Source organism: Rhinolophus sinicus, linkage group LG17, assembly GCF_036562045.2.
Source record: "Rhinolophus sinicus isolate RSC01 linkage group LG17, ASM3656204v1, whole genome shotgun sequence".
Lineage (NCBI taxonomy): Eukaryota > Metazoa > Chordata > Mammalia > Chiroptera > Rhinolophidae > Rhinolophus > Rhinolophus sinicus.
Window position 1 is genome coordinate 5,376,385 of NC_133766.1, and position 13,055 is coordinate 5,389,439.

General features: G+C 41.6%; 1 protein-coding gene across 12 annotated transcripts in view; it reads left to right on the forward strand.

Moving 5' to 3' along the window:
- Positions 1–13,055, forward strand: part of DNM3 (dynamin 3) — a 388,315-nt gene that overhangs the window by 336,961 nt on the left and 38,299 nt on the right. Inside the window, exon 18 of one of the 12 annotated variants that reach the window (XM_074322213.1) lies at positions 400–459. The exons of the other annotated variants lie outside the window; for them this stretch is intronic. Coding sequence (XP_074178314.1) covers positions 400–444 — 45 coding nt within the window. The 3' untranslated portion in view covers positions 445–459. Of the gene's footprint in view, positions 1–399; positions 460–13,055 lie in introns of those variants that run through there. 12 annotated transcript variants of the gene reach the window in all.

The following is a 13,055-nucleotide window of genomic DNA, read 5'->3' on the forward strand; positions in this document are numbered from 1 at the left end:
CACATGAATAACAGTTTTCCTTTCGGGGCTTCAAGAATAAAAAATGAGAGGCTTTAAATCTTGCTAACTTGTGCAAGAATGTGTGTGTGCATGCGTGTGTGTGTGTGTATTATGCATGCGTAGGTAAAAAATGTAAACTACCACCGTGGAAAGAATAATTTGCAAAATCTAAAGCAAAAGAAAGCATGATTCCAGAATAAGGTGTGTGAGAGGCCAGTGGGGAAGGCTAGGCTGCTGATTGTGTTGAGAGAGCGGGGTGAGTTAGGAAATCCCCTTTTCACAGCGAACTCCGAAGAGATGAGCCTTTGTTGGCAAGCTGTGCTTATCAAGTGTCGGGCGATCTCACAGGATGCGAGATCTGGTATAGCTGTGTAAAATAGCTCTGTATTTTTGTTTTAGCCAAATCTCTGCAACACTCGCAGTCAGCTCCCTTCCCACCAGTGAGACAGCAACGAGGAGCACAAACCCTGGCAGAAGACATTGCTGGCGGGAAGCCTGAGGCGATCCAGCCCTGCTTTTGAGAAGGAATCCCTCTCAATGTGATGCATTGCTCCTCACAGGCGAGCTCCAGACTGCGTTTCTTAAGATAAAATAAATCGAAGTGAAAAGAAAGATTGCTATTGGTAATCCTTCTACTTGAAAAAAAAAAAAAGTGGCAAAATTCCCGTGGTCCTCCTGGTTCCTGGATCCACCAGGCGAGGGAAACAGTGCAAGGAAAGTCCACAGGTAGAGTCGCCAGGTGTGAACTCAGAGCACGTGCCTCATGGGTGTGCTTCCCCTCTGGAGCCGGTGAGCCGGTCTCCCTCTGGTTTAATCGCTTGGCACAATGAGATTCCACCAGGTTGCCTCTCTGGTGACTCAGACAGAGCCTGGGGCATCGCTGAATTTACATTAAAAATCAGATGGGCGTCTGGACACCCCCCTTCTTAACCCCCCGCCCCCCCCACACACACACACACTTAATCACCATGGAGTTGGGCAGTTCCTTCTATACGTGATGGGCGTGATGGGCGATGCTGGCTGATGGTGTTGATTTTGGCTTGGGGCCGTGTAGACCAGCCAGCCGTTGTGTAAGCACTCTGTCTGAGCTGCTTTGGGGCTGCTTTCTTACAAGTCCTCCTGTGCTTCATTAGGTTGCCGGCAAGCCGTTACTATTATTAGTTTAAAATTCCTCAGTCTACGTGTTTTCTATACTGTGAGACAGTGACATGTAGAGAATAGTACGTAGCCCTATACATCTTTGAGATGTTTTTGGGTCTGCATGTCTATCATTTGGGATTAGGGTTTGAAACCAGGGTAGAACTTGTAAATGTGCTTATTTGGATCAGAATTTGGGGGTGGAGGTTAATAACAAAACTATTCCTCTTATGCTATTTCAAAAATTTCTGGTGTGTGTGTGTGTGTGCCTTTTTATTTTTTGCTCATCATACGGTCTATTCAGAAGAATTAAAAGAAAAAAAACATTAAGTAGCTCTTGGCAGAAGGTCAAAACCAGCATCGCAGGGAAGGTATTTAAAAGTTTTTTAAGTGTGGCTATTTGTATAAGCAATAACCGAACCTTTCTTATGGCCAGGGAGGACTATTTTCACAGTCTTTCATGGAAATATTTCTAGACGATTTCTGTGGCTCTTTTCCTTGAGCTCATTTATTTGCTTTTGCCTCAGAACAGAGCGTTTTAATGAGCAGTTTTATGAGCCTAACCTGCGTTCTGCAAGCCCCCCAGGACTGGATTCCTGTTACACCTAACCTTTGCCCTATTTTTCATTAAAACACAAGACTTTCCTATAATCAACTTCGTGCTGAGACCTTGGAGGGGAAAATGCAACAGATACTTCGGTCTGCTATTTGGCCCACTACGGTTAATATGGTTTTGAAATACTTGTTTCCTTATCGTTTTAAAAATTACACATATTAATATTTTAAGCACAAGTTCCTTTCTTTTCTAAAATGCTTAATGCACGCATCCGTTTTTGTATCTTTCCCATATCCCTCTGAGTAAATAACTCATTTAGCTGTCTTTGCACCCTGGAGGCAGGTACAAAAGGCAAGGCGAACCTTAAATCATTCTGGAAACACCCGTAGGAGCTTTTTTAAAAAATAAACTGTGTGGTTTCCTCCATCTTATATACAATTGCCAGTGTAAGGACGTTCCTTCTTATAGCAAAGCTAAATAACCCTCTAACTCCTTCCCTCTGTGTTTCAATTCTAATATAGAACAACTATTTTCCGTCTTATACATGGTATCTTAGGTGGTTTTGTATAGACTAACTTTCTTTTCTCCAATCTGAAAAATCCAAATTTGTTTCATTTTTTTTTTCCGGGCCCACTTCCAGTGTTTTAATCAGTTTTACTGATATCGGCTAAACATTCAAGTTCTCCCTTTCATTTGAGCGGTGCAGTCCCACACAGGATGCAGAGCCCCTGGAAGGGTCCAGGCAGCCCAAGAACAATGGAATCATTGTGGAGGGGTCCCCTCAGCTCCCCTCTCGGTCACGGTCACACATTCCAGCCATGTTTGCCTTTTAAAACTACTCTACGAATTTAAGGTAGTCTGCGGTTCCCTATAACACCTAGCTCTTTTTCTGCCCTGCTTTCTTCAGCCAATCCGTCCTCATTTTATAATCTTATTTACTTTTTTTCTTTTGGGGACAAGGAGGGTACTCTTTAAGACAGAGTGAAGTAAGTTTAGGGCAAACGAAAGGAAATCTACTTCATATAGCAGGTTATAAACTTAAGGAACTCATTAGTCCGAAAAGGTGGTACTGGCAGGAAATGTAAATGAATTCAAAAACCTCTTAGCCAAATTTATGAATGAGCTCCATAAATGGCGACTAAGAAAACCAGGGCCAGGCCTGGTTTTTACAATCGAAGTCATAGAGTTGCTCTCCAAGCCCTCCCACAGGAGGTCTCTTGAGATCTGTCCAGGGGGCTGACCTTGGGTCTGGCCCGTGAGGGGGTTTCTTGAGCATCCGGTGTCCTCTGGGCCATGGTCTCGCCTCAGTCTCCCTAAGACCCAGAGAGACCCTTCGAGCCTGCCCTGGGATAGGCAACTTTTCAACAGAAAGGATAGAAGGAAGCTTTGTAACTTTTGCTTTACCGTTCAACCATCTGCTTACCACAGTGCCAATTATGACTGTCAGTTAGGGAATGGTGACGTCTGTCCAGTGGAAACTAGCTGAGATCACATTTGGATCTTAAAACATAGATACTTTCTTTTATGTAAAGTCAGGCCCTCCTTTTTCCTGGGAATTTTCAGGCCTGACGCCCAGATAGCATTTTCACTTCATCCTGCACGCTACCCTGCCTAGAACCTTCAGTCTCCTGACCCCTCTGCCTTTCCCAGATCTAGCTCTCCTTACCGCAGGAGTTCTCAACCCAGGGCATTTTAAGAAATACAGCTGCTCCAGGCCTCAGCCCAGCCCAAGTAAATCACAGTCCCTGTGGGGTGGGACCAGGATTCGGTGTTCAAAATCCTCCCCGGCCGTTCTCAGCAGCCACACGGAGAGCCTGGCCTGCCAGCTTGCATTTGGATCTCTCGCCACGTGATCTGAATGGCCTGCTCACCTCAGCGAAGTTGGAGGCCTCTTTCTGTACAGCCCCCACCCTCCTGTGCTAAGTGTTTCTTAGTGATGATGGTGGGCTCACAGCCCCAGGCAACAGTGCTGCGTCTTTGTGCTGCTCTCTCTGTTCTCCCAACTGTGAACGTCTAGTGAGAGAAAACCTGTTGTGGAAATCTGGCCCCTTGAAAATTCACGATACCTGACACTTAACAGACCTTTCCCCTCTCTTGCTCACCTCTCCGTCGCCTCACCTGGCACCTGCTCCAAATAGGATCTTCCTTCACCCCGGCCCCTCACTTTCCTTCTAGACCCACGTGCCACCTCTTTCTTTGGGAGAAGGTGGAGGCCCACCCGCTGGGAGATAAGGGTGATAGTACCTTTGCCTCCAGTTCTTCTCCCATTCTCTTCTAATCCGTCCTTTAAATCTTCGAGAAGAAAAATTCCACTGCCCTTTTTTAAACACTAGAGAGTACCAACCATGTGCAATGCATTAAAATATACTGGAACAGACCTATGAGAAAGCCATTAGCAATAATTAGTGAGAAAATATAAATTTTTTGGAAGAAGAAACATTTGAATAAGCCATGGGTGTATAGGAAGGAGAGCTCATTCTGATTTTCTCACTACAGGCCGTCACATTTGGGCGAGGCCTTGAATAATGCAAAGATTTTAGCAGTAAGATACTGGGCAGAAAGGCATTCCAATTCCAGGGGGCATCGTGGGCAAAGACGTGGTGTGTGATGTGCATGGTTTGAGCTGGGAAGAGTGAATGGCCGGGTATGGCTGGAATATGGCATAGACTGTGACTCTTTCTAAATATTTCTCCTTTACCGATACACCGAATCTCATTCGTTTTTTACATTGTCTAAAATCTCACGCACACAACTGCATTCTCCGGTGCCTTTGGTCTAGTGGCTCCTTTTTTGACGTCATATATAGGTATACATCTTTCCTGCCTTAGGACAGACGTTTTGACCCTGATACTTGGATACATACATACCGTGCCATTTCCTTTATTTCTCTGCCAAACTAAAGTGTGGCTTATGTTTTCTTTCACTCCCCTTTCCACATTCCCCACCTCACCTTCCTTTTCCAGCTTCTGGGCTCCCCCGACCCCATCCCACCCCTGCCTCTCTCCCCACCACTGCAGAAAAGCTCTGCTGAGGATTCCCAGATGACAGACAAAATCATTGGTCAGCCTTCCTTCTGTTTGGCCTCTTAGCAATATCTGGCACTGTTGGTGACAGCAGAAGAGTTATGGGGAGTAGTAACAAAAGAGAATAAACCACAGACTCTATGGTTGTTACTTCTCGTATGTCAATCTTTGTCCAGTCAATCTTATTTTCAATATCAGTAGTTTGAGCATTTTCAGTATATTTCATTTTTACCATCTTCATGAATTTCTATTTTCTGCCTAGCGTTGGCCTGAACTGAGATGCGCTCCTTTCCATTTTAGTTTATTTGTTAATTGGGAAGGAGTCTTTCCAAAGTCAGTTCTGTTTTTGGCAACGGTGGGAAGTAGCTTTCCAGTGTGGGACCAGGCACCTGCTGCCTGTCGGGTGACTCGGACGGAGGTGGCCCAGCGCTAGCCCCCAAAAACGTTCAAGCTCTAAATGTGGGAAACGAGATTTACAAAAGCTCAACCTGCAGATCTCTTCTGATTTTACTTCCATCTCTTCTCTTAACAGAAATTAACCTATATTTTCAAAAACAGCTCAGATATATATATATGACTATCTGACAAAGTTGTTCTTGCTAATTCACGTGCCGGGGTGGCTGCAAAAGCTGCCTTGAGGCCTTTGGGTCATTCTGCAGTTAAATCCAGATGGCAGCTTTACCAGCTCTAGTGTTCACAGGACCTTAGAGGAATGTGAAACCTTTCACTCACTATGGCTGATGCTTTAAAGGCTTCATCTTTTTATTCTACACCTTTGAAGGAAGTACTGATATAAAGCAAGTGATACTGTATTTACATTGAACACCAAGGATTATCTACTTCATAATATTAATATGAGGAAGAGGTTAAAGCCACTGCGTTCCTGTGCAGATTGTCTATAGGACCGCCCATGCTGCTTTCATAATACTTGAACTTGATTGCCCCTTCTTTCCCTAGAACTGTATTAACTTTGTCATAATGCATCTTTACTCACCCATGTAAATATTTTTGAAGAAAAAAACAACTGAAAGATTTTGTTTTATCACATTTATTGTTTTTTCTTCCATATCTTTGTCCATCTTTCAATCTTTAGAACAAGACCCAGTTTTTTATTGCATAGACCTTATATCACCTTAATACCCGAATTCTAAAATGAATGCGTCTTAAGAATATCTGCTAAACAAATAGTATGATAGACGTAAGAATTTAAAGTCTCCCTGCCATTAGGCATTTTTAGATAATAAATGTAGAATTCCTAAAGCATAGATTAGTCTTGTGAGCTCGATCATTCCCCCCCCCACCCCCAATCTTCAGGTGTTATCTTCCTACGAATGAAACCACTGGGATTTGCAATGTTTGATTGTGTGAGTATGTAAGCATTTGTGATAAGGTGATGCTATGGAATTAGCAGCAGCAAAATAATCAGTCTGAATCAAAGAAGAGCCTTTGTCATCACGATGCACATCGTGAAGAATAATTCTGGGTCCCTAAGGCGTTTCTCACAGGACTATATGTGGTCATCCTGGTGATAGCTGGAAATGCATGTTTCATTTCACAGTATTTGTAGATCACTTTTGCTGGTGGGGTGAGCATCAACCCAGCCTAAGCAAGAAGGAGAAGAGGTAATGTGTAGTCGTTAAGAAGGTGTATTGTACAATCAGGATACCTGTGTGGAATCCCTGCTGTACCACTTATGAACTGGGTGACTGTAAGCAAGCGAGTTAACTTCTCTGTGACTCAGGCTCTTCACCTGTAAAATGGGAATAATAATAATATCTACTTCATGAAGCGATTGTAAGATTAAATGGGTTGGTATATGTAAATCAGTTTGAACATGACCTAATATTTCACTGTCATTTAGTGAGACTCTTTTTTTCTCCCCATAACTTTCAGTATGGAAATGTTTGCATATGGCAGCAGTTGGTCTACCGATTTTGTTGAAGAGAAAAAGAAAAATATAGTCCATGCACTAGTCTATGTACTAATACGCTAAGAATATATCCACGTAGTAATGGCATCCCCCAAGAATTTTCTGAGCATCTTCTTAGTCAGATGGCTTTCCTCTTTTTGTTGAGATGAACTGTGGATTGGCTACCAACCCTTGTGATCCCTGCCTTCAAGAAACTTTCATTTTGGCTAGTGAGATGGACATTGATACACCTAAGATACAAGACAATGATGAGATGTCTAAACCAAATGTTCAGATGCAAGAAGAGGGTGTTGTATTTTAGCTGCAGCGTTCAAAGGCTGTTGCGTGCACACTAAACCAAAGAATGAAAGGTGGGTTGGAAGAAAAAAGTTTTAGGCTGGGAGAATAGCGTGGCTATCTAAGTGTTTCATTCATTTGGACTCCTTAGGATCTAAGTAACAAATTAAATTCAATCTGACTTAACTTTTACAAAATAACAGACCACTTTGCTGGCTGGGGTGACTGCACAAACCGGAAGTAGACAGATCTGTCACAGCCGGATCCAGTAGTCAAAGGATGGATTCAAATATCTGCCTGTCCCCGTGTCTCCTCTATGTGTACTCTGTGTTGACGTCACTGGCAAGCAGGTCCCACCCTCAGGCTTACTTCCTTAAAAGCTGTCACTCCTAACTGAAAGGAAGCTTCTTTCCTAAGAGTTCTGACGTATGTCCTGCAATTGGCTTTGCTTGATCACGTGCCATCTCTGTCATCACAGAGGCCAGGCCAGATGCATGTATAGCTCAAGGCAGTCCCATCCAGCCACCATGACCAAGTGGGGAGAGGAAGCTTACCAAATTTACATTGGGTCTACCCACAAAGGAGGGATAGCAAGACCTGGTGATAGATCAGAGAGGATGAAGGTGGATTATTTTTTGATTCGTTGCTCTTTCCCTTAAAGAATGCTATGAAGTAAAGTAAGTCATGAGCATGGGGCCAGCATTGCGCCCCACCATAGCCCTCCCTGATCTGCATCTCTGAGTTCTTACAGCACCTATAAATTCCACCGAGCAATGTGACGACTCTTATACTGTCTTATAATCTATAGTGAGACTGTATATTAGGCAGGGTCTCCACAGAAAGAACCAATAGGGTGTGTGTATGTGTGTGATTTTTATAAGGAATTGGCACACATAAATATTGAGGCCGGCAAGTCCAAAATCTGCAGAGTGGGCTAGCAGGCTGGAGACCCTGGAGAGCCAATGTTCCAATTTGTGTCGGAAGGCAGTTTTCTAAAGAGGTCTGAAGGCAGTCTGCTGGAGAATTAATTCTCTTACTGGGAAAGGCCGGTCTTTTTGTCTTATTCCGGTCTTCAGCTAATTGGATGAGGCCCACCCACATTAGGGAGGGCAATCTGCTTTGCTTTACTCAAAATCCGCCGAATTAGATGTTAATCTCATCCAAAACCCCCTCACAGAAACACCCAGCATATCGTCTGTGCCAAATATCTGGGTACTCTATGGCCCAGCCAAGCTGACAAATAAAATTCACCATCACGGATTGTTTTTGTGTTTACCCTTATTATATCTGTTCCCATTTCCTGGAGATCTTTCTCTTTACAACTATTCCAGTTGCTGTTTTGCTATTTCAAAGAAATGCTGTGATTGTTTTTTTTTTTTTACTAAAAAAAGAAATTTATATCAGTTGATTCTAATTCCAGCTGATTTTAGGAAAAATGTTTTTCTTTATAACAAAGTTAAATTTTAAACAAACACAGATCTTTTTCCAAAAGTCAATACTTGAGAACTCATTTTGGCTCTTTCAAAATCACTAATATTATCTAAAATCAAAAATGGTCATGATGGGAGTGGTTGTTTTTAGAGAAACCATTTAAATTGTTCCGTGTAGATCATTATTTGGATGAAAGGTTATTTTACGGTAAACAAAGTCAGTATATAAAAGACTGAAATTTTCCAAAAATAAATATTCATAATTCTAGAAAAAATTCTCAGTAAGATTCTTCAGATAGCAATATTTGATAACGTGTTTAAAATATCTGATATATATATATATATATAAAATATATATGTATCTTTCATATTCATGCAGTTTTCTATTATATAAAGCAATACAGGCCTTTCAATAGGTTAAAAGCCAGATTGGAATTGTCGTAACTTTTCAGAGAACCTCACGACAGAGCACATAAGTTTTCAGATTTCTCTAAGAATCTTCATACCCACATTTTTGTTTAACAGGCGCAGAGAAAAACAGTTGTTTCCATGCATCTTACATGCAAATGCAATGGCTGTCAGTGATATGAGGGAAGCCCCCCACCCTTTTTCCTCCAAATTGTGGTTTTTCCTTGCTGTTGTCACCCAAGGTATTTATTAGAGACCTAGACATATGTTGGCACCACACAGAAATCTGTCTGTGAGGCAGCTATGGGGTTGAATAAGAGTTAGTGTGTATATATATATATATATATATATATATATAGTATATATAGTATATATATAGTATTTATATAGTATTTATATATATATATATAAATATATAAATATATATATTTTTATATATATATATATATATATATATATATATATATGGCTACACCAGAATTAAGATAGGTTTGTCATTATTATTGTTGTGTCTAGTCAAGTAAGTATGTTTAAAATCCTGAGTTGTTTTTTTAAATGGCTGTTGAATTTCATATTAATCTCATGTAGTTTTGTAGTGTTTATTATGATGCAAGGTAGAGATGAAAAGAGACTAAAAGCTGTAGGCAGAATGAAAAGGTAACCACAAGTAAAGGAGAGTCAAAGAGGAATACAAATGAAAGTAGCATAAGCAGGAAAAGGGGGGTCCTGCCTGCCGACTTAGATAAGCTGGATAACCTGGATTGGGGTAGGCTCCCTGCTTTCCCCTGTGTTACGATGTTTCTTCAGATTGGAGATGCAGAGAGATGCCCCCTTTGCTTCCCAGCATTTTGACCACAATCACAGCTCAGATCCATCGACACCCTCACACAGAGCAATTGAAATACAATTCTGGATGCCCTTTCTTTATCCTGCCCAGGGAGAGGAGAGGCTCCACAGGGAGAAGTCACTTCCCGGAATCCGGTAGCAGCAGCCCAGTTACCTGGAGCTCCGTCTCTCCGGTTCATTTTGAGACAGAAACGCAGCCCCTCCGGAAGTGGCCTGGGTTGGTTTTTCCTCCATTTATGCCACAGTGTTTGTGAAGCTTCTGCTCTATGTCGGGCAGTGTGCTAAGCACTGGGGCTAAAATAATGAGCATGTCCCCTCAGTCCCAGCATTTGAAATCTCACCCAGCTCCTCGAGTCCATCTCAAGGGCGGCTGTCCATAAAGCCTCCCCTGCAGCCCCGCAGGCTGGAGCTCACTAGTGTGCACATCCACTCACTGACTCAGCTCACACCGTGCCTCCCGCCAGAGGATAAGCTCACAAGCCAGCCTGCCTTTTCAGTCTTCCTTTGTGTCACTCACTGTCCATCTGAGACACTAAGTAAATACTTACTGTACTAACGAGTGAAATACCTGTCGCAAATTGCCAGACTACAGCTTACACCACCCTCAAAGGTTTCCTTTCTGGAGCATGTTTCTCCCATCGTTTTCATTGCCTCGCCTTCTAGCCTCTGCAAATCAGAAGCGAATGACTGGGAATGAGGGTTTCCATTGAAAACATTGTCTGTGATGCAGGGCCAGACAATTCAAAGCTACGTGACCATGGTAACAGTATTTTCAGAACGACAGCCTGATTCACCAAGGAAAAGTTAAATGATGTTTTTTTAATCTTTGTTGAAGGTGGTGGAGAATGGTATAATAATAAGATGCTTAAAAGGGGCAAGCATCGGTTATCTGTAAAAGTTACTTGTGTGGATCTGTAGGTGACTATCTAGTGTTCCCCACTGGAGAGAAAAGATTCAGCAAACCCCCCCCCCCCCATTAGCTCTATGGTATGTTTATGTACATGTGTATGCCAGGGTATTTTGGATTTCTATCATCCCACCTCTAAAGAGCTGCCGTCACCAGCCTTATTTAGATGGTTTCAATGATCCTCAAAGGAGCCTATGACATAACTAAATAAGAGATTTAAGGAAAGGAAAGTGACCCAAACAAAACACATGGAAAGTAGACGTCCCAGTCAAGCCCAGAGCTTCTGTAATGGATGCTTTAAGATTTGGTGGGAACTCTTTCTAATTGACTATTTCATCCTCTCACCTCTTAAAGCATTAAGTCTTTAGGAAAAAGCTTTTCAATTAAAATTTTGTGAAACAGCTTGCTTCTTGGATGCTGTGCAGTTGGCTTCATAAGACAGTTATGGCATTAATTTTTATAAACAATTTCACATTTACGGTGCTGAGTTGTTATTTTTTGATTGTTTAAACTGCATTCGATTTCTTGAAAGCTATTAGGAAAAGCATGCAATAGGAAGGCCTGTCCATTCTATTTTTCAGAAGAAAGCTGGTTTTCACAGTATTATTCACATTTTGTAAACAGATTCAATGAACCTGCACATAAAAGGTTAAATGTTTGCAGGCCATTCTTTTTTGCCTCAAAGATCAGAGACAAATTACTATTTTTATTTTACATTCCCTTGATGAGGATAATGATAAACAGCTGTCACTTCAGTGCTTAGACTGCAAAGAATCCTATTGCAATCCTATAATTTAAACAAAGAAAAAAATACATAGTCATACACCGTATACATACAGCAGAGAGCACAAAAGAGAATTTGGTTAGAACTGGGGTAAGAGAAAAGAGAGCAGTTGCTCTCTGCAATTCCTCAGTAAAAAGAAAAAGTCCATCTATGTACATTTTTTCTCATTCATCTTAGACATATTAGAAGGAGCAATGACTTCTCCTTTCTTTCTCAAATCAGAAAATAACTTAAATTTGCATTCTGAGTTCTGTGACTCCGTCATGTCCATGGTATTATCAGATCAGTTAAGATTTATGAGTAGTATTTCCAAAAATTAAAGAGAATTTCACATTGTTCCACTGGTCATTCTGGAACGCTTCTTCTTTTTTTTTTTTTTTTTTCAGTGTTGAGAATTAAATTGTTCAGTGTTGTCCATTCATTCAGACACTTTATTTAATTGCATCTGATTTCAAACAGTGAAAGTGAGGGTCTTTTGCCTAGTTTGATATGCAAAAAGTAAAGCAAGGCTAAATGTTAAGAACAGTGTGAAATGGGGAAATTCATGTGCCTAAATGAAAATGTGGGGGGTGATATAACTTTCCTGGTGTTTCATATTCCCAGAGGTTCTTTTAATCAATACTATTTATTCTGCTTTTCTCTTTTGATTCAATCGTTTATTTTTTTTAAAAATGTCAGTACTTCAATGGCACCTTTTTCCTAGAGACTCATTTTACATTTGTTAATTGATCTGCAAAACTCACTTGATATAATATGGGAGTTTCACCGTTCCATAATACTTCTTGATTTTTTTGATACCTAAGGAAAACTATGAATTGGTTTGCCATCGTATTCATCCTACGTGTGTTGAGTACGTCCACTCTCAGAGCTGCAGCCTGCCCTTCTGTAGGTTGACAAAGTGGTACCCAGCTCCTGAGCCTGTGGTGGGATCTTCTGTGCCAAGCACAGTCCTTCGAACAAAATCAATGTTTCGAGGAAAGGTAGTGTGTTGATGCTGAAATGCCACCAGCCCCTCCTGTAAAATACAACTGCAAATCCCAGTATGTTTCCAGTCAGAGAGACAAACTGAATGGTATCGGATCCATTATGGAGGTTTATATGGCTTCATGGAAAAGATGTTTCCCTCTCAAAGCTGCAGGGCACCTATTCTCATTTCTAGACATGACTTCATGGTCATTTTATCATCCTCACTATTATCAAGGTGTAGGGGATCCTAACTCAGCAACTTTGGGTTCCTGTGGTCCCCAGTTTCTCTAACAAGTAGGCACTCTTGGAGACCCTGAAATGCACTGGGCTTCCTTGATTTAGGTAAATCCCTTCGTGTTATTAACTCTTCCTCTTCCTTTGCTTCAAGCTCTGTGCTAGGTGCTGAGAAGAGGGAGATAAACATAAAACTAGGCTGGATATGAAATAATAAAAGTGAGTAGAGAACGAATGAAGTATAGGGGGGCAGTGGTGGAGGGTCTGAGGGCCATTGGGAACTTGTCGAGAAGCGGCGATGGTGGAGCCAGGCTTTGAAGGATGAAAATCCTTCACGGGTAAGAGGAGGGGACCTCAAGGGGACTAGCTTGCAGAAAATGTGGTATAAAAAATGCACAGCTTGCATCTTTGTATCACTTGAATTGAAAATGTTTTATGTTCAAATTTCTCATCTTCAGTTTTCATAATGTGTGTTGAGAGTCAAGAGTCTCTTATTCCATGAATATTCCTCAAGAAAAGAGAAACTAACATTTACTGAGCACCCACAAAGCCCTTGGC